The sequence below is a fragment of the Cryptomeria japonica genome, chromosome 1, assembly GCF_030272615.1.
Source record: "Cryptomeria japonica chromosome 1, Sugi_1.0, whole genome shotgun sequence".
Classification (NCBI taxonomy): Eukaryota; Viridiplantae; Streptophyta; class Pinopsida; order Cupressales; family Cupressaceae; genus Cryptomeria; species Cryptomeria japonica.
This window is the reverse complement of record NC_081405.1, coordinates 53,480,302-53,501,664: the sequence shown is the minus strand read 5'-3', so window position 1 is coordinate 53,501,664 and position 21,363 is coordinate 53,480,302. Positions and strand designations below refer to the sequence as shown.

At 36.3% G+C, this 21,363-nt stretch overlaps 1 protein-coding gene across 5 annotated transcripts in view; it reads left to right on the top strand.

Moving 5' to 3' along the window:
- Positions 1-9,969, top strand: part of LOC131060266 (uncharacterized) — an 87,188-nt gene extending 77,219 nt beyond the window's left edge. For 3 of the 5 annotated variants that reach the window (XM_057993446.2, XM_057993445.2, XM_057993443.2), the window contains one exon: positions 9,149-9,969. In XM_057993446.2, coding sequence (XP_057849429.2) covers positions 9,149-9,394 — 246 coding nt within the window. In that variant the 3' untranslated portion in view covers positions 9,395-9,969. The remainder of the gene's footprint in view (positions 1-9,148) is intronic. The other 2 variants (XR_009110321.2, XR_009110320.2) reach the window with 2 other exon arrangements.
- The last annotated feature ends 11,394 nt before the right edge of the window (positions 9,970-21,363 follow it).

Below are 21,363 nucleotides of genomic sequence, written 5' to 3'. Positions count from 1 at the left end.
GTTTGGACTATGTTTTGTCTTCAAGCACTCACTATTTTTGTAGGAAATTATACATTATGGGGGGGCTATGTAGTCTCTCTCTTTCCTTCCTATGGAGGGATACTTGATTGTATATACATAATGTATGTAGTTCTTGTTGGGGGGGGGTATCATTGAATCCTACTTGCATCATCTTGTTATTTTATTTTCTCTCTTTTGGAGAGGAGTTTTGTTCCACTGGGTTTTCTCCTTTTCTCTAGTTGTGAGAATTGCTTTGCTTTGCAATAGTTTATACATGAGTACCTAATCAGGCCTAGTTGTCGGGAGTCATTCATGCATGCATTTTGCATTCACATTAGTTCTTTAGCTGATCCCTCAATTGTTAAGGGGGGTGTTGAAGTAATTAGGACATTTATCTAATTATTTAGTAATTAATTTTTCACTTAAGCTTAACTTAGGTGTTTTTTATTATCTAGAGTTTGCTTTTCTAGTTTTATTTGAGCTTATTTTAGCTCCTACTTTGCATTGCTTTAGTTCTCCTAATTTTAGCATGATTGTTTTGCATCTAGGGTTTCATTCATTGTAATTGTATCTCCAAATCTTTTGTACAATTAATACAAAATTCTCAGGATGTTATAGAGCATGTTATCTTTGCTTGATCTCTTTTGTGTGACAGGTGTTTTGCTTGAAGATGATTCTTGGCTTTTGTGGTTGATCATCAACTCCTACAAGAACTTTGTGGAGGAAAAATGGATTATTATATTTTATTATTGATATTTTCCTTTAGGAAAGTTATAAAAGGAGGTTGAGAGCTCATTTAGAGAGTTAGCCATAAAATTGTATTTGCTATTGCATATGGAGAGAACTTGTGTTCTTCTCAAGTTTATTGAGGATGAAAACCCTCTTGAAATTGCTGGTTTGAAGGACAACCCCCCCTAGCTAATCTTGGTGGTTTCATCTGGGAGCCACAATTGTATTGAATAGTGAAGTTTCATCAGTTTGGGTTTTCTCAAGTTTATTGAGGATGAAAACCCTCTTGAAAATGCTGGTTTGAGGGACAACCCCCCCTAGCTAGTCTTGGTGGTTTCATCCGGGAGCCACAATTGTATTGAATAGTGAAGTTTCATCAGTTTGGGTTTGAAGATGATTATTTTTGATGTTTTTTGTTGGGGTTATTGTTGCAAGAGGTTTGTAGTTGTGTTTCAGTTTTGTAGCAGCAAAATGGGAGCTAACTTGAGGTTGGTTGTATATCGCAGGAAGGTCATACTTTTTTTGACCTCGTCAGAATCTCTAAGGTCTTCATTGTGTGCATCATTCTTGCTATTCTTTCATTGTTTTGGTTGCTAATGGTGACATTGTTTTAGCTGTATAGTTCTGAAGGAGTGGATTGTTGTTTTGTGATGGCCATAAGTCTCTCAAGGAGGCCATACCTGTCATGATTGGTGTGTGTGAATGAAGATGGTGAAATGCCCTTCCTTTGCTGCAAATTTTTTCTTGTATCGAGGCACTTGGAAGTTAGTTGTCGATTATAGGGCATAGTTTGATGGGAAAATCACTGTGATTTATGATGATATGTACTTGCTGTACCTGCAATAACAACAGCACTGAATGTGGTTACAGACCAATCTAGACCTGAAATTAGTTATCAGGTTGATGAGACTTCTTTACCAGTGTTTCTTGGGTATGTTTGATGGGGTTTTGAAGTGTTCTTCCAGTAATTTGCAAGTGGGTGTGTTGGATTACTACCTTTCAGAGTTTTTTGAGCATTTGCTGTAGTGTTCAATTCTGTAATTACAGTTGCAAAATGTGTTATGAGATTTGTACCAGCAATATTTTTTATCCTAATAAGGTATTCTACTGTTGATTTCATAGACGAGTTGGTTATTAATGTCTTTCAGTTTACTATGGAGTATTGCAGCAGTTATATGATGTTGTATTGTTTTGATATTTCATTGTAAATTCTAGATGGTAGTACTGGTAGTGTGTGTGGCATTTGCTCATGGATGAATGGGCTCATCCCCCTTGAAAAAGTGGAAAGGTTTCTGATTTGCTTACCTGATTGAACAATTGGTAACACTGTATTTTGCTTTTCCACTGAATAAGTGGAAGTGCCCCGTTTGCTCTCCCATTGAATAAGCGGAATTGTTTGTTTTCTTTCCCACTGAATAAGTGGAAATGCCCTGTTCGTTTACCTACTGAATAAGTGGAAGACATGTAATTTCTCTCCAGTGAATAAGTGTGAAGTGCTTGTTTTCATTGTACTGTACACTTGCACTCCATTGAATAAGTGTGATGTGCTTTTTTCCATTGTACCATACACTTCACTAAATAAGCATGTAGTATTTTTTCCTTTCAGTTGCATAGCATTCCACTGAAAAAGTGAGAATTGGACGGCTTGCCGCCTAGTGCATTTTCTTTCAGTTGTAGCATTCTAGTTAATTGTATTGTCCTAAACACCATATGCTCTTACCTTGCCCATCTCGAGAATTGGGTGATCGAAAAGTTAAAAGGACATTGATTTGTATCTGATTTTTAGTTGAATATTTTTAGGGGTGCTTATTACATAGCAGGCTTTACTTTCTTGCAGTTCTTACCCTTTCTTAGGCTCTTCTAGGCGATACTCAATAGTTTCTCTTAGTTTGCAGATTGTTATAAGGTATTAATATTGATCATACACTCTTATGAGGCCGTACAATGTTCTTATGACTGTCAAACTCTTAAAACTTGATTACTATTAGAATAATATTGTAATATTTAGTTATAATAGTCAACTAAGTTGTTAGGATAAACTTTAGGAAAATTCTTTATTTTTTTCTTTTTAGTTATCTTCTGCTTTTCTTAGTGGTTGATCTTATCCTTATTAAATAGATCTTTTGTAACTCTTATTTAAGGAGACTTTGGCTCCTTTGTCAATATTGAACATTGAACACCGAATATTTTGATAATCATTCTGTGTCATTACTTTTCTTAATATGGTATTAGAGCCTTGGGTTTTGAGAACCTTGGAATCGGTGAATGTGAGTTCATGATCAGTGACGAAGAATTTATCAAAAATACTCCATGAATTTGTATGGTGCTGTAGGGATCTACCAAGGAAGGAAAAATCTTAGATTTCTTTCTTGAAGTTTTGTTGAATTTTTTCATTGTTATTTTTAACATATGCCTTTACACACTAACATAGGTGATTAATATATATATTTATGTGCCTTGGACTTAACCTCCAAATATGGTTGGCCAAGATAAATTAATTAAATTAAATCATATTGAAGATAAGGCCGGCCCGAAGTTGTTGATAAAATAATTCAGTTTTGGAGTGCCACATAGGAGGGATCAATTATGGTTGGCCAAGATAAATTAATTAAATGAAATCATATTGAAGATAAGGTCGGCCTGAAGTTGTTGATAAAATAATTCAGTTTTGGAGCGCCACATAGGAGGGATCAATTAGCATTGAATTAATTAATTTAGCACCTTTCGTCGCTGCTTGTAAACATAAGGACGTTGGCATACAAATCTGAGTTCTTGTCCATTCCAATAACAATTTGCTGTTGCACATTCTAAGTATTTTCTATACAATCTTCTGCATCTATTAACATTTCCAAGTTGTAGTTCTATCTCAAACCAAGCATCATAGTTAACCATACTCTTCTTGACTTCCTCCTTATATTGAAGACTACTTTGATATCAATGACAATATGCTTGCCATCAATCTTGACCAACAAATTCGTTCTTGACATCAATGGCAATATTTTCAACATCTCCTTCACCTACAACACTCCTACACCTTGAGGCTAAAAATCTCACATTTCTTTCTTCCATCTCATGATCACTACTTTCACTGATGCTGCTCATGTTGTTTTGTGAAACGATAATGCAAGTGCAAAATGATATTAGAAGAAAAATTATACTTTTATTTTTTAATACTTTATAAAAAAAGCATGTGGAAGAATCACTTACCTCTTCTATTTCTCTTGCTATCCCACTTTTGACTCCTCACTAATGTTGGTTTCTCTAGTTGTGCCACCAAACCCTACTTGTAATAATTTTTTTATCTCACGCTTGGTTGCAAATTTTTTTAGCATGTCAAAATGCGTTATAATGAGATCGGGAGGCTTTCTTTTGTTGATTTAGGTCTAAGTGTGGTGTGGGGGTTCAGATGTGGTGTCCCTTGGGTTTTCCCAAGCATACTTGTCCTAGGGACATGGTGATTGCTCAAAGATGTCCCTTAGTTGTTGATTTTTATTTTTATTTTCCCTAAAAGTACCAGAAATGGGGAGATAGATAGAGAATGGCCAAATGTTCCCAAGACGGTTGGGGATGTCTCAGGTGTGTCCCTTGATCATCTTGCTGACAGCTGGTTATCTCTGCAGCTCTGCAAGCATTTTTTTATAAGAAGAAAAGGTTTGAAATAAATTAAATTATTTTATTTTTAGTTTTTGTGATGCCCCATACCGCACTTGGTCCTCAAGCAACAAAAAAATGATTCTCTATTTCATTCCAACTCATTTTTACATTTCAAAAAAAGATTGCAGCCAAGTTGGAGCCAAAAAATGTCATTTGAGCAAGGTTTGAAGGCGCAGCTGGAAAAATCAATATTAGTGAGTAATGAGGAGTGACATAGCAAGAGAAATGGAAGATATAAGTGATTCTTCCATTTTTTTTTCTTTTTCTTTTTTGAAGTTTAAAGACAGAAATATTTGATTTTTTTATTTTGATTTTTTTTTGTTTTCAATTTGCACTTGCATTATTGTTTCACAAAAGAACATGAGCAATACTAGTGAGAGTAGTGAACATGAGATGGAAGAAAGAAATCAAAACGTGATTTTAAAGCTTAGTTGGGGGTTGATTAGTGTATGAGAGTGCTGTGGGTGAAGGAGGACAACCTTAAAATCCATTTTACAAAGATAATAAATAATTTGAGGGGTAGCAGATAAGATTTTAGAGAGAGCTACACGAGTATATTCTCATTTCTTGGGCCTTACAGGACATGGGGCTAAGGCGTGTCTTGATTTAAAGGAGGATGAGAAGGTAGTTAATAGATTACATATGGAGGTGAAAACAAGGTCAAGTGTGTGCCAATCCCAACACATGGAGGAATGCATTGGGAAGATAGATTGGGTGCAACAAGTTGTGGTAGAAGCTAGAGATGTTCAAATGTTCATTTTCAACTTCCACACTTCGTTTGTTCTCTTAAAAAAAAAATCATTGAAGGAATTCTTCAAATCTGCTGGGACAAGGTATGCTATTTATTTCATTTTGTTAGAGAGGAGGGTTGAAGTGTAGGAGGCTTTACAATTGGTAGTGGTTAATTGAGAGTGGAGTAGATGGCCTATTGCAAACAGTGCAGAAGGAAAAAGTATTGAACAAAAGATCCTTGATGATGATTGGTGGTCCATTGTGAGGTGCAAAATTGCTAATTTACAATAACTTGCTGATTTTATTATTTTGTTTCAAATTTGTCTTTTTTGAAAAATTTGTTTGCATATATGTTCTTTCATCTCAGTTCGTGCAGATGTCAATAGATGTATTGATATGGACTCTCCTAGTCCTGGAGAGATTTATGAGACATTTGACAACACACTTGGGTGGATGAAGCAAGAAATTTGTAATAGCCATCCTAATTATTAGAAAAATATTAAGCCCATTATGATGCAATGGTGGAACTTTATGAACACCCTACTTCATATGGCAACGTCTTCTCTAAAGCGAAATTGGCATGCACCAAAGGTTGGTAGGTTGGGTCTTTGTGATGAAGAGGTGAAAGGTTGATAAAAGCCCTTCAAAAGATGTATTCAAGTGAGGAGATGATTATACTTTGCACACAATGGCTTGCCTTTTCCAATCTTTGAGGTCCAACATTCAATAAACTAGAGGCAGAGATAGATAGAGCTATACTAGCTCAAACTAATTCTGTTGGATGGTGGACATAGTATGACAAGGGAACACTAGAGTTGAGGATGCTTGCTATTGGCCTCTTTTCACAGGTTGCCAATTTCTTTGTTGCATAGAGAAATTTGTTCACATATAGTTTCATCCACTCTATCAAGGGAATAGGCTTACCTCTAGATGAGAAAAGAAGTTGGTGGTATGCATAATGCTTCGTGACTTTAAGATTGTCAAAATTCAGAGCATCAAGATAGTTCATCTTTATGATGGGATGTTGATCTAGAAGATACTACCCAAATTAATGAGGAAGAGATGCAAAAGGGATTGGTTGTAGTTCCATTGGACGAGGCTGTCCCTCATGGTGGTAGTTGCTCAAAGCCAATTTTGATGTAGTGTTGGTAGATGCCAATTAGGGGCAGCCTCATATTTTCTATCACTATGTTTTTGTGACTTTGTCATTTTATATTTCAGACATGCAGCCTTTGGGCATTTTGTTGTATTTTTTTATTTTATATCATATGCACATTGACAATGAATTATGGAAGCAATTAAATTTTGAGTTTTGATATTTACTAATTTGTTTGACTTTCAGGTGAACTCTCAATTCAACTTTAATGTGTGTTAAGGATTGTATAACGTATAAAATGAATGCCTTATCAATTCTATCATAAGAATATTTGAAATTTTCCTATATTTTAAATTTTTTCCCTATTTTTTATATTGTCATACCATGCAATAGCTTCAGAAAAATCCATCCTACAATGTGCCCCCTCGATTTCCTATCATCGTTGTCTTGAAAACTTGGTGGAACATAGGAATAAAATAATCGTTTTATTTATTTTGGACCTTTTTTTCTGAAAAATATGGCCAAATTGCTGTGGGGATGGGAGGCCATCCTTGGTACGATTGGGTGACATTTGAGAAGTCCCTAGATGTCTCAAGGACGTTTAGTCGTCCTTGCAGCATCCCCCAATCTTGGGAATATTTTTGGGATAGCTAGGGTAGAATTTGGAAAATCAGGGACGGCTTGGGGACATTTCTGAGGTGTCCTTGCATCCCTTGAATGTCTTTGAAATAGCAATTGCAAAACAATCGAGGGACACATCCTTAGGGAACATAGAATTTTCATTCTCCAACCTATGATTTGTTAAACCTTATGCTTTCCCAATTCATTGTGAATGCTAAATTGTTGCTCAACCCTTTTGCCTCGAAGTAGCTTCAGACTTATACATCTATAAACTAAGTTCCTTGGATGATTCTACTTTAGGTCATAAGGAGTTCTAGTATTTGGCATTTTCTTCTTCAAAGAGGATTGCTTCCATTGGTTCCACTCGATGTTGATGTTGTTGGTAATTTGAGATTAGTTTGCTCATCTAGTTTGCCTACATCTCTATTGATGGACTTCATTTATACACTTGTTGGATACTATTACATGTCTTCTTTCTTTGAAGGTTGTAAATATAGCTATAGAAAACATACATATGAATGGAATATTAAGGTCACTTGAACTCCCCTTTTGTAGACTACAAGTCCCACTCTAGATTTATTTGTTGAGGATTTTTTATAAAGTGTGGATGGCACCATCATTGGACATGATTATCTCCATCTTTGGTCATGGTATGAGGATCTCTAGGCCAACTAAGGGTGTTCTGTCACCAATTTGGTTTTGAGTTTGACCACCACTTTTGTTGCAGTAACAAAATATGTTGTCTGTGTCCTACTATGAGATTCAGGGAGGAAAGTATCACTGCTCTATGGAGACTTTGTTCTCTAGTAATGTTTTTCCATTAATGGAAGGTGCTTTGCCATTTTTCTTTCAAAGGGTTGTCCCTTGTAGGTATAGGTCCAGGACAGATGTTGGAAGAGTTAAATGTCCTTAGTGTTAGCTTGATTTTCACATAGATGAGTACAAGTTAGTGAGACGATATTCTTCTTTGTATACTACCACTAGGATAACCTAACGTTTCTCCTTTGTTTCAGCATCAGTGGCCTAGTAATAGAAGAGCTAACACATTATTGGCTTTTTGACATATTGTCTATTTTGAGAGGTTTGTTGGTATTTGTTTACTGCTCTATCTGATAAAATAAATACATGAATTAATAATAATGATCACAATGGACACCAGATACAAGAGTAAAATATATCTTTATTTGCACATGGAATTATTATGGAAGAAGATCAGAGATGGCCAGACAAGGAAGAGTTGATCCAACTAGATCATACCACTTTCCTTGATAATACACAATCTATTTAAAGGACCTGACAGTTGCCAAGAGGAACACGACCGTCAACCAACCGATGCTTATAACTACTTGAAGCTGATGAACACTATATACAAACAATTAGTTGGATAACCAATATTATCGAAACATAATAATAGACATTGTACGCTGACCAGAGTCTTTTGTGTCAGAACAGGTTCAGGGGGAGTTCCTTATCTTATTCAGCTGTCCCCACTACCCATGACACTTTGTCGTTGGCATTATTTGATCCAGCATAAACTCTCCTGTGGTGGCAGATGATGTTATTCTTTATTTTCTCTGACCCGTGCTATAAATGTGTGGCAGCAACAGTTGCCAGCCTTGGTCTCTAGCTTTTGTTCTTCAACTCTTCTGTTGTGTTTCACTGAAGAGTCATTCGGTCACATGATTTTTCTTTTTTGTATTTCGATGTCGGTTTTGGGGTTTAGCCACTTAAAACTCACCCCTTCTAGTCTTTCTTTTTAGCATTTAGTTAGTCTTCATAAGCTTACTTGTTGATCATCCAATAATTGATTAGTGTAGACTTAAAAGGTAGACCCAGCAGTTTCCAAATGGACTGAATTTGTTTCAGCCACTGATCTTCAGCTCCTTGTCTACACTATAATCCATTTCTTGTTCAACAACAGTGCAATGATGTATGAGCTGGAATCAGTTTTGCTATGTTTTAAGGCTATAACTTTATTGTTGCTAATTTTGATGGACATAGCCAGTGTATAGCTTCCTCAAGTTGGAATGTTTGAGTAGAACCTTTAATCTTGCTATGACTAGTAACGTGAACTTTTGTGTATCTGTGTTGCCTAGCTCAAATATTGGTGCTAAAATGGGCTGATAGAAAGTTATAAAAGATTGCTCGGGCACATATATTTACAGCAGCTCACTGAAATTATATTTATAATTATTTTATTTATGGTTCAAGTCTATTCTGATTTTAATTCTATATAGCTAACTTGGAAGACAATTTGCAAATTGGAATCCTTTAGCAGGCATAGACATTTTGTTAATTTTATTATATCTTTGTCAGGTTCTAGGCACAGAAGCAGGAGGAACAAAGGAGATTGTTGAGGAAAATATTACTGGTCTTCTTCATCCTGTTGGACAGAAAGGAGTGCAGATCCTTTCCCAGAATATCCGTTTTCTTCTGGACAACCAATCTGTAAGGGAGGAAATGGGCCGTAAAGGGAGAGAGAAAGTAGAGAAATTATATCTCAAGCATCACATGTATGATAGACTTGCTGAAATTCTTCAAAAATGTTTGATATATACATGATCTTCCCTCTTAGTTTGTACCCGAAAATCAAGAACTTCGTTGTCGAGGATCGAAAAGCTTATCTCATGAGTTTCTGTTGAAGATAAGTTCTGCTGCAATATCTAACCAAGACAGTTCTCAAGTTTTCTCTCTAGAAACTTTTGGTAAGTTTATAATTATTACAGATTGTGTTCCATTTCATTTTTTTTGGAAGAATTTACTTGGGTTTTTTTTCAGATAGCGCTTTGTAGCAGGATTGAAATAACCCTACATTGCAATCACTGCAATTCCAGTTATTTGCTTTGGGCGTGTCCAGGTGTATGCCATAATTCTTCGAGCTATCATAAATTTGATCTCAAATTATGAATTCTTGTTTTAAATTTCTGGCAACAAGCACAGCAACTCTAATTTTTTCTGATGTTATTGATGTTGTATGCGGTGCTTTCCATCTTCCCTTTTATTGCCTCAAGGGTTTATACTGACTTTGATGAAAGTATCAAATACCTGATCGAATTTTTCATGGGACTTCAGGCCGACTTTAGATTGTACATTTATATTTTAATTTTATGTAAATGCTCTATATCTCCTTTTGACTATCATTTTGCTAAATCTGATCAAGTATGAATTGTATCTACTCATTTAGGTGTTATTCCACAAAGAAATGAGCAAACAAATTTATTTAAATACCGTTTCAGCCATGAACAACCTCTATGTAAAAGCAATGATGATGTTCCATTGCTATATGTAAAGAGATAAAAAGCGGTAGGCATTGAATTTGAATTTGGGTCTATGATTTACATTTCTTTTCAGTTAGGCCTTTCAATGATGATTATGTTTTTTGCATGAATAAAAGTTTAAAATAGAAGTTATATATCTATTTTTTTTTCGTGTAAAAGAGAAGTTATATACATGTAAATGTTTTTTTTTGTGTGAACTAAACAAAAGTTATATATCTTAAAGAAAATATGAATGATGGAAAAAACAAGTTTGAAAAAGATAAATTCCAACTTGGTAAAGCCCTTAAAGGGTGAGACAATGAGAGAAAGGCCCAGGGAGATAAAGTGCTTTAAGCTGGAGAGCATAAAGTAGAGACTATATAGACATACTAGTATGGTACAAGTAGCGTTTAGTAGCATTCTTAGAACAGCAAAGCATAAAACTGCTGAAGTCAATAGCATGATGAGCAGGCCTCTAGGCTGGTGGTGGCTTGTAGCATTGAAGATCAACTTGTTTCCCTAGCGCCTTATGTTGTTGATGATAAAAGCAGCAAAACAAGGTGGGTACTGAACTTGTACACAAACAGCCCATAGGCAGCATAAAAGAAAAGACAGCAAAACAAGGGTGTTAACCCTATACAAACTCAGGTCAAACAAGCAATTAACAGCAGGTCAGAAGACCAATGTTAAAAGGTCCAACAAACCATCAACAACACAATAGCAGAAAGCTAGGATCCCAACTCAAGAGTGGGAATCACCTACAACTCGACTCGGAAGAGTTTGTGGGTTGGGGGGGCGGTGGGTGGAGGGGCGAATTACCTTTTTGCCTACAACAAACAACAGTCCAGGCAATACTACTTTTAGGAACATCATTGCAAGTGGGATCAAGGGGGGAAATCCCTTCAAAGTGTTTGTCAGCACTTGGAGCAAACTGTTGCTGTAGAATAGGAGCAACATGAGTAAAAACCTCAAGGCTAGATGGGGCCACACTAATAGGAGTAGAACCTAGGGGGGCTGCGGAGGCCACAACAACAGTAAGAGACACAACTTCATCCTGGGAGGAGTCATCATCAACATGTGAAGAGTCATCAATATCGGAAGCATCGACAGTCAAATGATCAACATTCGCATCTTTCCACCAAGTTGTTGTACCTTAACAACATAGGAGAGAACAATCTGTAACCAAGTGACCAGTTGAGAAACACCTACGACAATGAAAGGGGAGGCCCTCATATTCTAGTGATTGAGTCCATGGTCCATCTCCAACCATAAGAACCACATCCACAGGGAGATGCATAGAGATGTCAATGTTGGTTAGAATGCAAGCAAAAGTAGAATGACCCATGAAGGATGTGGTATCATCCACCTTTAAGAAGCGTCCGATAGAGTTGCCAATGGCCTCGTAACAAGAATGCTCCCATAAATGATTGGCGCCTTATGTTGCATGATGCATTTGCCTCCAATTTTGAGATACCATGGGGGATTGCATTTGGAAGGTTGGGATAGCACCCCAATTAGGTTAAGAGCTTCATGTTGATGTTGATTAGGAGCAATGATTTGTTGTCTCTTTGACCTCACTTGTCGAACCTTGGCTGAATAAATTTAGCCAGCCTGCTTTTGTTTCTCTCATTGGAGAGTAGTTCCTCAATAGCCGCTATCTTTTTTTAAAGACTCTAATGGGAAAGTCTTATCACGTTCAAGCATTCCAGGAGGTGTTTCAATTAGTTTTGGAGAACAAGCTGATTTCTTTTTGCCTTAAAGTTTGAGTGGAAAGAAGTGTGATGTACTGTGTGGGTAGGCCTTGATTTTAATATTGATTGCAGGTAATGAATAGTAATAGTCTATGTAAAATCCTCTTGTTTCTCTATTACATCCACCTTTAAGAAGCGTCCGATAGAGTTGCCAATGGCCTCGTAACAAGAATGCTCCCATAAATGATTGGCGCCTTATGTTGCATGATGCATTTGCCTCCAATTTTGAGATACCATGGGGGATTGCATTTGGAAGGTTGGGATAGCACCCCAATTAGGTTAAGAGCTTCATGTTGATGTTGATTAGGAGCAATGATTTGTTGTCTCTTTGACCTCACTTGTCGAACCTTGGCTGAATAAATTTAGCCAGCCTGCTTTTGTTTCTCTCATTGGAGAGTAGTTCCTCAATAGCCGCTATCTTTTTTTAAAGACTCTAATGGGAAAGTCTTATCACGTTCAAGCATTCCAGGAGGTGTTTCAATTAGTTTTGGAGAACAAGCTGATTTCTTTTTGCCTTAAAGTTTGAGTGGAAAGAAGTGTGATGTACTGTGTGGGTAGGCCTTGATTTTAATATTGATTGCAGGTAATGAATAGTAATAGTCTATGTAAAATCCTTTTGTTTCTCTATTATAATTTATATGTAATTCTAAACATTTGCAAGGGATAATATGGGGGCCTTTCTTCATGATATCACAATCTTTCATGATAGGATAATATTGCCATGGCAACATTGGTTTGAGTTGTCTGCAGACTGCACTGATATGTTGTATAGAATGACCTTTTCAATATTTTACCTACTCAGGCAGATGATCACATTTATTGAGCAAATGGACTATTGCAAGCCTTTGATTCATAATCTTGAATTTAAAGAATGGGGATGACTTGTCATTAGCATTTTGTGATTTAGATTTATATTTTTCTAGGATAATCTTTGATCCATGCAAGGTTGTTGGAATTACATATAAAAAAATGTATGATTAAATTTAGTTTTAAGCTGTTATAATTTATTAATTTATATAGTCAAAGATCTTTTATGGTCACAAATAAATAATATCATTTTATATTATTAAAAAACAATTCTTGACAACTAGAAATTCAAGTTTATCCTTTTAAAATATTCAAATTGATCATGCCCACCAGTTGTATTAAAGTTTTATTCATGCAACAGAAATAGTTTATATGTTAAGGTTGTTTCAACTTTTCATTTTGTTCTAAGCATTTGACAAAGATGGAAACTTTTTCAAACCAAAGAACCCAAGTTTTTTAAGTTCCAGCTGTTTGAATATTTATACTTATCCCCTTTTCAATGATGTATCATGCCAAAAACAAAAATACAAAAATAATCTTTTTAAACAATTTTAAAGTGATCAGTTCGAATTCATTGGCCCCTCTATCTTTTCAAGTGGATTTTAACATTTCCAAGAACACATTAAATCTTACATATAAGAAAACTCTTGATCCATGTACTTAGAAATCCATTAAAGTATTTAGAATACACACTATTGGTTTCATAGTAGAAGAATTTTGAATTGCATGCAATTTATGTATATGGGTTTCACAAGTCCAACACATCTCATTTTGGTAAACCATCATGAAGTGAGACAAATACAAACAAACACATCTAGGTATGTCTCCATTATCAACCATTGTTTATATTTGCGATCTTGCACTCTAAGTACACATCAAGTCTATCTAGTAGAGATAGTTGAAGCACAATACAAAATTAATGAGCACAAATATGTTCAACCAAGATATGAAATCTCAAAACACAACAATCACATTGCAATATTGATTCTTTACTACGTGTATTATCAAGATAATATATAAGAACCATCATATACCACATATACTCATCAAATAACAATGTTGAATCATCAAATTGAAATAAGTAGTTCATATATTCATGATATAAAAGTAAAGCTCAAAATATTAGCATAGCTAAATCATGCAAGTCTCATATGTCTCGTATAGACACATTGTCACATTGATATAGAACATGATCACTAAAAGTACAAAACATACGTTGATGCAAAGTTGTGCATCAAAGATTGTTTACTGCCATATCCGATCAAATATAGGAAATAATAATACAAATGATAGTGCATACCAGACACAACAGTAAAAAAATATCTTTATTAGCACATGCAATTATTACAGAGAAGAAGACCAGAGATTGTCGGCCAAGGATTACAATTCACTTGACTATACCATATCACCTTCCTTGGTGGTACACAACACATTTAAAGGACCCAACAGTTGCCAAGAGGAACACAACCGTCAACCAATCGACACATTAACTACCCAAGAGTGACAACCCACTTAATCAAACAATTAATACATTGCTAGATAACAAACATTATCAAATATAACAATAGGTATTTTATGCCAACTACATCATCCCCATCCCCAAAAGAAAAAGTCATCTTCCAGATGACAAGTAAACATCAAGTAATATTTAGAAAGATTAATGATAGACAATGACTTGGATTGGACAACCCCAATTTGTAGTGTACCTACCAAATCAAATGGGGGTTTGGGGACAACGCCCCTAATAGTGTCTAGGGGTAGCACCCCCGTCGCCAAGCCCAAATTAAGACCTTCAAAACCACATGGAATTCCATAGTGCACATGATTTTTTAAGACGCCAAAAACATTGTTGATGAAGCTAAAAAATGGATATTTCGCTCCTACCACTTGCTTTTTCTACCCTTCTTGTATGACTTGATCATGTACGACTCCCCTCACCTCACGTACAACCTGATATCATGTATGACCCGAAACAAAACATTTATGGTCTAAAACCTTATGTACAGGCTTGGCTGCCTTGATTAGTTTTCCACGTACGATTTACTGTTTTCGTACAGTGTCTTTGAATTCGAGTATGACTTCTCCTCTGCCCCATATGGACTTGACTTCTCTATTGTCACCTGTGGCTCTGTGTATGACCTCAACCCATACATCCTCTTCTCTTGTCCATACAACGTGTGTAAGTATGTCTGCGGTTATGTATGGTCTTTCATGTCCGTACAGCTTGTGCATTTGCTCTTCATACACCCTCCTCCCTACTTGCCCGTACAGTTTACTCCTCACATACGGCCTTCTCTTTCTTTCATACAACTTCCTCACATACGACTCACCTAGCACCTCATCTTCTCCCATGTATAGTGTGTTCTTTCTACCCTTTTCACCTTTATACAGACAACTCACGTGCGCTTTTGTTTGTTGTATGGATTGCTGGTTCTCGTGCTTGGCTGGTTGCTTCTCTGTACATATGGTCTTTGCATGTATGGTATACTCTTTTTGTACGTTGTTCTTCCCTCGTACGACTCCTTTGCATATGATTTCCCGAGCTTGGATGTAAGAGACTTACTTATCTCCTCCATACGACTTACTTATTTCCACTTCCTCATACAGTCTGTACAGGTTACTTCCTCTCACTCCCATGTACATGTGGTCCTCCTTTCTTTACGACTCAATTGCTTTGCTCACGTATGACCTCCCAATCTTTTCCTCATATGGTTTAATGCTCTTGTACAACCAAGTATCCCTTTCTCCATATGGACTGGGAAGATTGTTGTTTGTAGCATAGGGTCATGTGTCTAAATTCTTGCCATACGACATGAGTGTCGAGGGATGCCATCGCCAAACTCTTACAATGTTGTCCGCCAATTGTCGTTGTGCTCTTCATTTAACTTTTTTAATTTTTATTGGCTCCATTATATATATATATATATATATATATATATATATATATATATATATATATTCATTTTCCATCATCATAACTTTACACACTATCATCGTTGCTCTTCACCAAGGGTTGTAGCTTCAAGGAAATTACATGTTGACAAAAATACCTTGTAGTCTTCCATTTACCAGTGGAATAGTCTTTGATGTCCCCGAACAAAACTCTGTATAATATTAAGAAAGCTCCTTGTATTATCTTTATAAAAGATGTGAATAAGGGATATATGGTCCTGATCAATAAGATCAAAGAATAAAGACTTGCAAGCATCCAAGTTCACAATATCAAAAGGACCAACCTGCATCAAGGACCATCCATAAAAGATGAAACAATGATTACACTTAGAATTTGCAGTGTTCCCTTATATAGGGATAGTAGTTGCTATAAAACCAATTCCTTATACAGGAAGCCTTTTGACTGATTTCAAATGCATTAAACAATTCACATATAATTCAGATGCTATACCTCACATAAGGAATATTTTTTGTTATTTCCAATCCCATGATCTGCCACTTGTATTGAAAATATTATTTCTGTTTTTAATCCTTGAGCTGATATTTACCTTTGGGGCCTTTGCCCAAGTCCTTTTGGGCCCCACTTCTCCCTTCTTAATGGCTGGTGGTTGAAGGTAGTGGAAGGACCCTAGAAAACACAAATGGAAATTTCTCAACTCAGGTTCCTTGAGCTTGATGGCTGCTACTACTTATAAGTATCTAGCATATCAAATGGTGATATTTGTGGCAGACCAAATCCGACGCATGTCAGAATGGTCTCCCTTGCAACAATATAAAGTCCTTCCAAACTCTTCTAAAAGTGAAATACGAACCACTCAATGAACCATATTTAAGCAAAATGAACCAAGGTTGCAGGGCTGCGTAGTTCCTGTCCAGTACTGCAAAGGTGGTCGTGGAGTTGTTTTATGTTAATAATGATAGTGTGAAGGTCTGTGCATGCATATAATTGTTCGAAACAAAAATATGTGGTGTTCATGTTTTTGATGCTTCTTTGACTACCACTGTACATTGTAGGCTTAGTGACACTGCATTTGTGGAATTGTCATTGCACATTAAGATTTGCCATTACATCATTTTTCTTACTTCTTTTTTAATGAATGCATGAGTGACCCATCACTGCCTTTGGGAACTTGAAACAGGATAGGCCAGAATCTCTAATCTCTTAAAAAGGGAACATTTTAATATTTATTAGAAAATTTCAAACTAAAATAATAATACTATAAATTTTAAGGGAACATTTTAATATTTATTAGAAAATTTCAAATTAAAATAATAATACTGTAAAAAGCAAATAGGTTTGCATATACCTGTCCATGCAAATGACTTTATTGATATTCTCTACATGTGCTTGTGAATATCAATGATGTATCAAGAGCAAAAATCCCAAAATTGACTACAAAAAAAAATATGTTCAAATAATCTCCTTATTTTCCCCTCTAGTAAAGAAATGAAATAAGGTTGGGTCATAAAAAACGCTGTTGAATTGTTCACTGCTTATGAAGCAAAGTTGTGCAATCAACTGGTGTATTTGCAATATCCTAAACTAGTTAATAACAGTCCTAGGCATGTCTTGCTAAGCATGTTTTGCAATCATAAATAGCTTGGCATCATTAAATGAAATGGCAATCTGGTTTTGCCCATCATTACCATAGAAACTCAGACTATGCATCATATTCAAATAAGAGAACGTATCAAATCCTATGATATAAATGTGTGTTAAATGAAAAAGAATAGCTTTAGAAACAATGCACCAATGTTTCAGAGAACACTACAAAATCCTTTGCTTTAAGGAAATTTTTTACTGAGCATTACAAAATGTTAGAATATTTTTTTCAACCAAGCAAAAATCCACAAATGTGATCCAAAACTAATATTTACCATCTTAGTAATGAATAGGGAAGAGTAATCAGAATGATTGATATTAACCCGGAATGAATTATTTAGAAGAGGATGTGAGCGAAAATTTTGGAGTCCCTATATTTTAATTTCTCCCAAAGTTTGAAAACACTAAACTCAAAAACTGAGTATGAATTTTAAACCAAAATCAAATAAAATATTTTTTTGAGAGGAATTTATATGCCTAAATTTGATTTGATGCAGGAGCATCCTCGGTTCACAACAATCTTGCATCAACCAAAAACATTTTCCTTTTTGTTTTGTTCTTTGTTTGCAATTTCAGTTTTCCTTTCTGTGCATCCCGATTTTGGCTCACCTGATCCTGTGGAGTTGGATTCCACTTGAAGACTTGATCATCTTTCTTGCTTTCAGACCGCATCGCATTTGTATCACTTTCCGGCAAGATATCGCTACCGATTTCCATCACAGTTTCTTGTTACCAGTTGTTCCTTTGTTACCGGTTGCCTGAGACCTATTCTGGTGATCTACCGGAACCTATTCCGAAGCTTGTGGATCCTTGGGTGTTGATCTCAATGTTCCTTGGCCTGTGGCCAACCTTTTCTCACGATCTACATTTCATCCTTTGGATTTTCCGAAGGAATCTCTTGGCGGAGGCCGACCTTGTTATTTTCATGTTAGGTCTTGTTCTTCGGGTTTTGATTCCTTTTGGGCCGACTGGATCCTTTGGATTGATATATATATATATATATATATATATATATATATATATATATATATATATATCTGTAATTATGCTTTAGAATATAATCAATTAGAACGAAGAGAGAATCAAGTAGCTAGACTGTGCATAGAAGATAGATCTTTCGATTCAAGGTCCCGGTTGTGACCTATTCTACCAAGCCTATGAGCCGGTATGTTGTAACCCTGTTGTTACCGGTTGGATGTAATCAAATTTCATGCAATAAATCAATCTGTTTTTCATTGCCTCCATCATATCTTTGTGTTTCCGTTGTGTTTACTCTTGTTGACCAGTCCAGATTGATATCTTTGAGGCCCCTCCTCGTCGGTGACTGCTTCAAGTGGTATCAGAGTGAAGTTTCGTTCTGGAGGTTGCGTGTCCTGAATTTCTTGTTGTAGGGTGGCGGATTGTGGATCTGACCTGCAATTGTAGAGGACTAGTGTGAATCAATGGTGCGAAGAGGAACTACGAATGGTGGAGTGCGTGGGAATGCAGACAATGTTGTGATGGAGATGTTGAGAGGAATAACAACCCGGTTAGAAGCCATGGAGACATCCGAGAGAAGAGGCTGACATATTGAAGATGTAAGTGAAGATGAAAGAGAAGAAGCCTCGACAGAACAAGCGAACCCACTGGCGGTTGATCCAGATGAAGAAAGGTTTTTAAGGGTTACGAGTAGGGCAAACACTAAACTGTATTTTACCCCACCAGAATATGATGGGAAGTTAGCTTCAGATGAATTGATGGATTGGATCTCGGAGATGGAGAAGTATTTCGATTTTGAAAACACTGCAGAAGAGAGGAAGGTGAAATATGCCTATACTCGGTTGAAAGGTCGTGCATCTCTTTGGTGGGAGCATTTGTAGGTTGATATACAGAGAAGAGGTAAAGAGAAGATTAAGATGTGGGATCAGATGATTTCTAAGTTGAAATCGAAGTTTGTGCCAGGAAATTATCAAGTGGATTTGTTCCGAAAGTTGTAGAATCTGAGACAGAAGGAATCTAGTTTGAAAGAGTACACCGAAGCATTTTACAAGTTGAACATCAGATCTAGACATGTTGATGATGAAGTTGAACAAATTGCAAGATACTTGAACGGATTGCAGATGTCTATACAAGATCAACTCAGTATGATCAAATTGGAGAGTGTTGAGGAGGCTTACCAGTATGCCCTAAATGCTGAAGAGAAATTGAACAAAAGACATTAGCAAAGACAAAGAGGTAGAGGTGGAAGGTTTACCAAAGGAAGATTTCAAGGAGGAAGAGGATATACCGGAGGAAGAGGAACCCGTACAAATCAGAATAAGGAAAAGGGAGTGAGCAAAGAAGGTAATTCATATTGAAAGGATGATAGAAATTTCTACTGGAGGAGAGAACCAGATGGTTATCGGAATGAGAACTTTGGAAGACAGGACAAGAGGAAATTTAGAGGAACTTGCTTTAAGTGTGGAGGAGAAGGACACCATGCATTTGAATGTAAGAAGACATAGGCTACTAGAAGAGAAGCAGTGGTGGAAGAAAACACCACCGGATCAAACAATAAACCGGAAGATGGAGAACTGTTGATGATGAGGAGAGCTTTGTGTCATACCAGAGGAGATGAAGAGCCCTTGTAGAGGAAGAATATGTTCAAGACCAGATGTAAGGTATCCAGTAAGTGTTTTAAAGTTGTTATTGATAGTGGTAGTTCAGATAATCTTGTTTCGGAAGAAATGGCGAATAAGTTGAAATTGGAGAGATTGAAACACCCTAAGCCTTATCAGATAGCATGGATTCAGAATGAACATAAGTTGTTAGAAAGTGAACAATGTTTGGTGAAATTGAAAATTGGGAATTATCATGATGAAGTTTTGTGTGATATTATGCCTATGGATATTTGTCATCTTTTGTTGGGTAGACCTTGGCAGTTTGATAGACAGGCAATACATGATGGGAGGAAGAATACATACACTATTGTGGCCAATGGGATGAAGCAAACCTTGTTACCTTTGGAGGAACCTTTGAAGATTGAAGTCTGTACGAATGCCAGAATTTGTTTAGTAGATGGAAGAAAATTCATGGATGGACTGAGACATGAGAATGTGTGTTTTGCCTTAATTCCTAAGAAGACTGAGAGACCGAAACCAGAAGGATAACACCCGGAAGAGATAAGAGATTTGCTAACAGAATATGAGGACATCATTTTAGATAATGTACCTAATGGATTGCCACATGTAAGAAGTATTAGTCATTGCATGGACTTGGTTCCCAGAGCTAGTTTGCCTAACAAAGCTGCACACCGGATGACACTAATAGAGAATGAAGAGATGAATAGACAAGTCCACGAGCTATTGAAGAAAGGTTTGATCAGGGAGAGTCTGAGCCCATGTACAGTATTAGCACCTAAGAAGAATGGAGAGTGGAGAATGTGTACCGATTCAAGAGCAATAAACAAGATCACAGTGAAATACCAATTTCCTTTGCCTAGGATGGATGACATAATGGATTGTTTGAGTGGAGAAAAATACTTTACAAAGATAAATTTGAAGCGTGGATACCATCATATTAGGATCAAAGAAGGTGATGAGTGGAAGACAACATTTAGGACAAATGAAGGACTGTATGAGTGGTTGGTGATGGCTTTTGGATTGACTAATGCACCGAGTACTTTCATGAGGCTGATGAATGGGGTATTGAATAAATTCTTGGGTAAGTTTGTTATTGTGTATTTGGATGACATCCTGATTTTCAATAAGACAAAAAAGGAGCATTTGTTACAGTTAAGACAAGTTTTGCAGAGATTGAGAGAAGAGAAGTTGTTGATCAATATCAAGAAGTGTACTTTCATGAAGGATGAGTTAAGTCTATTTAGGATTTGTAATATTTGAGGATGGTTTGAAGATGGACCTTGAGAAAGTGAAAGCCATTGTTGTGTGGCCTACACCAGAAAACATTGGGGAGGTAAGATCATTTCATGGATTTGCTAGTTTTTACTAGAAGTTTATCAGAAATTTCAGTTCAGTTTGTAATCCTATGACCGAGACCATGAGAGGATATTGGAAGGAATTCAAGTGGACCACCAGAGAAAACCAAAGTTTTGAACTGTTGAAGCAGAAAGTGACTGAGTAGCCTGTGTTAGCTTTACCGGATTTCAATAAAGTATTTCAAGTGGATTGTGATGCAAGTGGA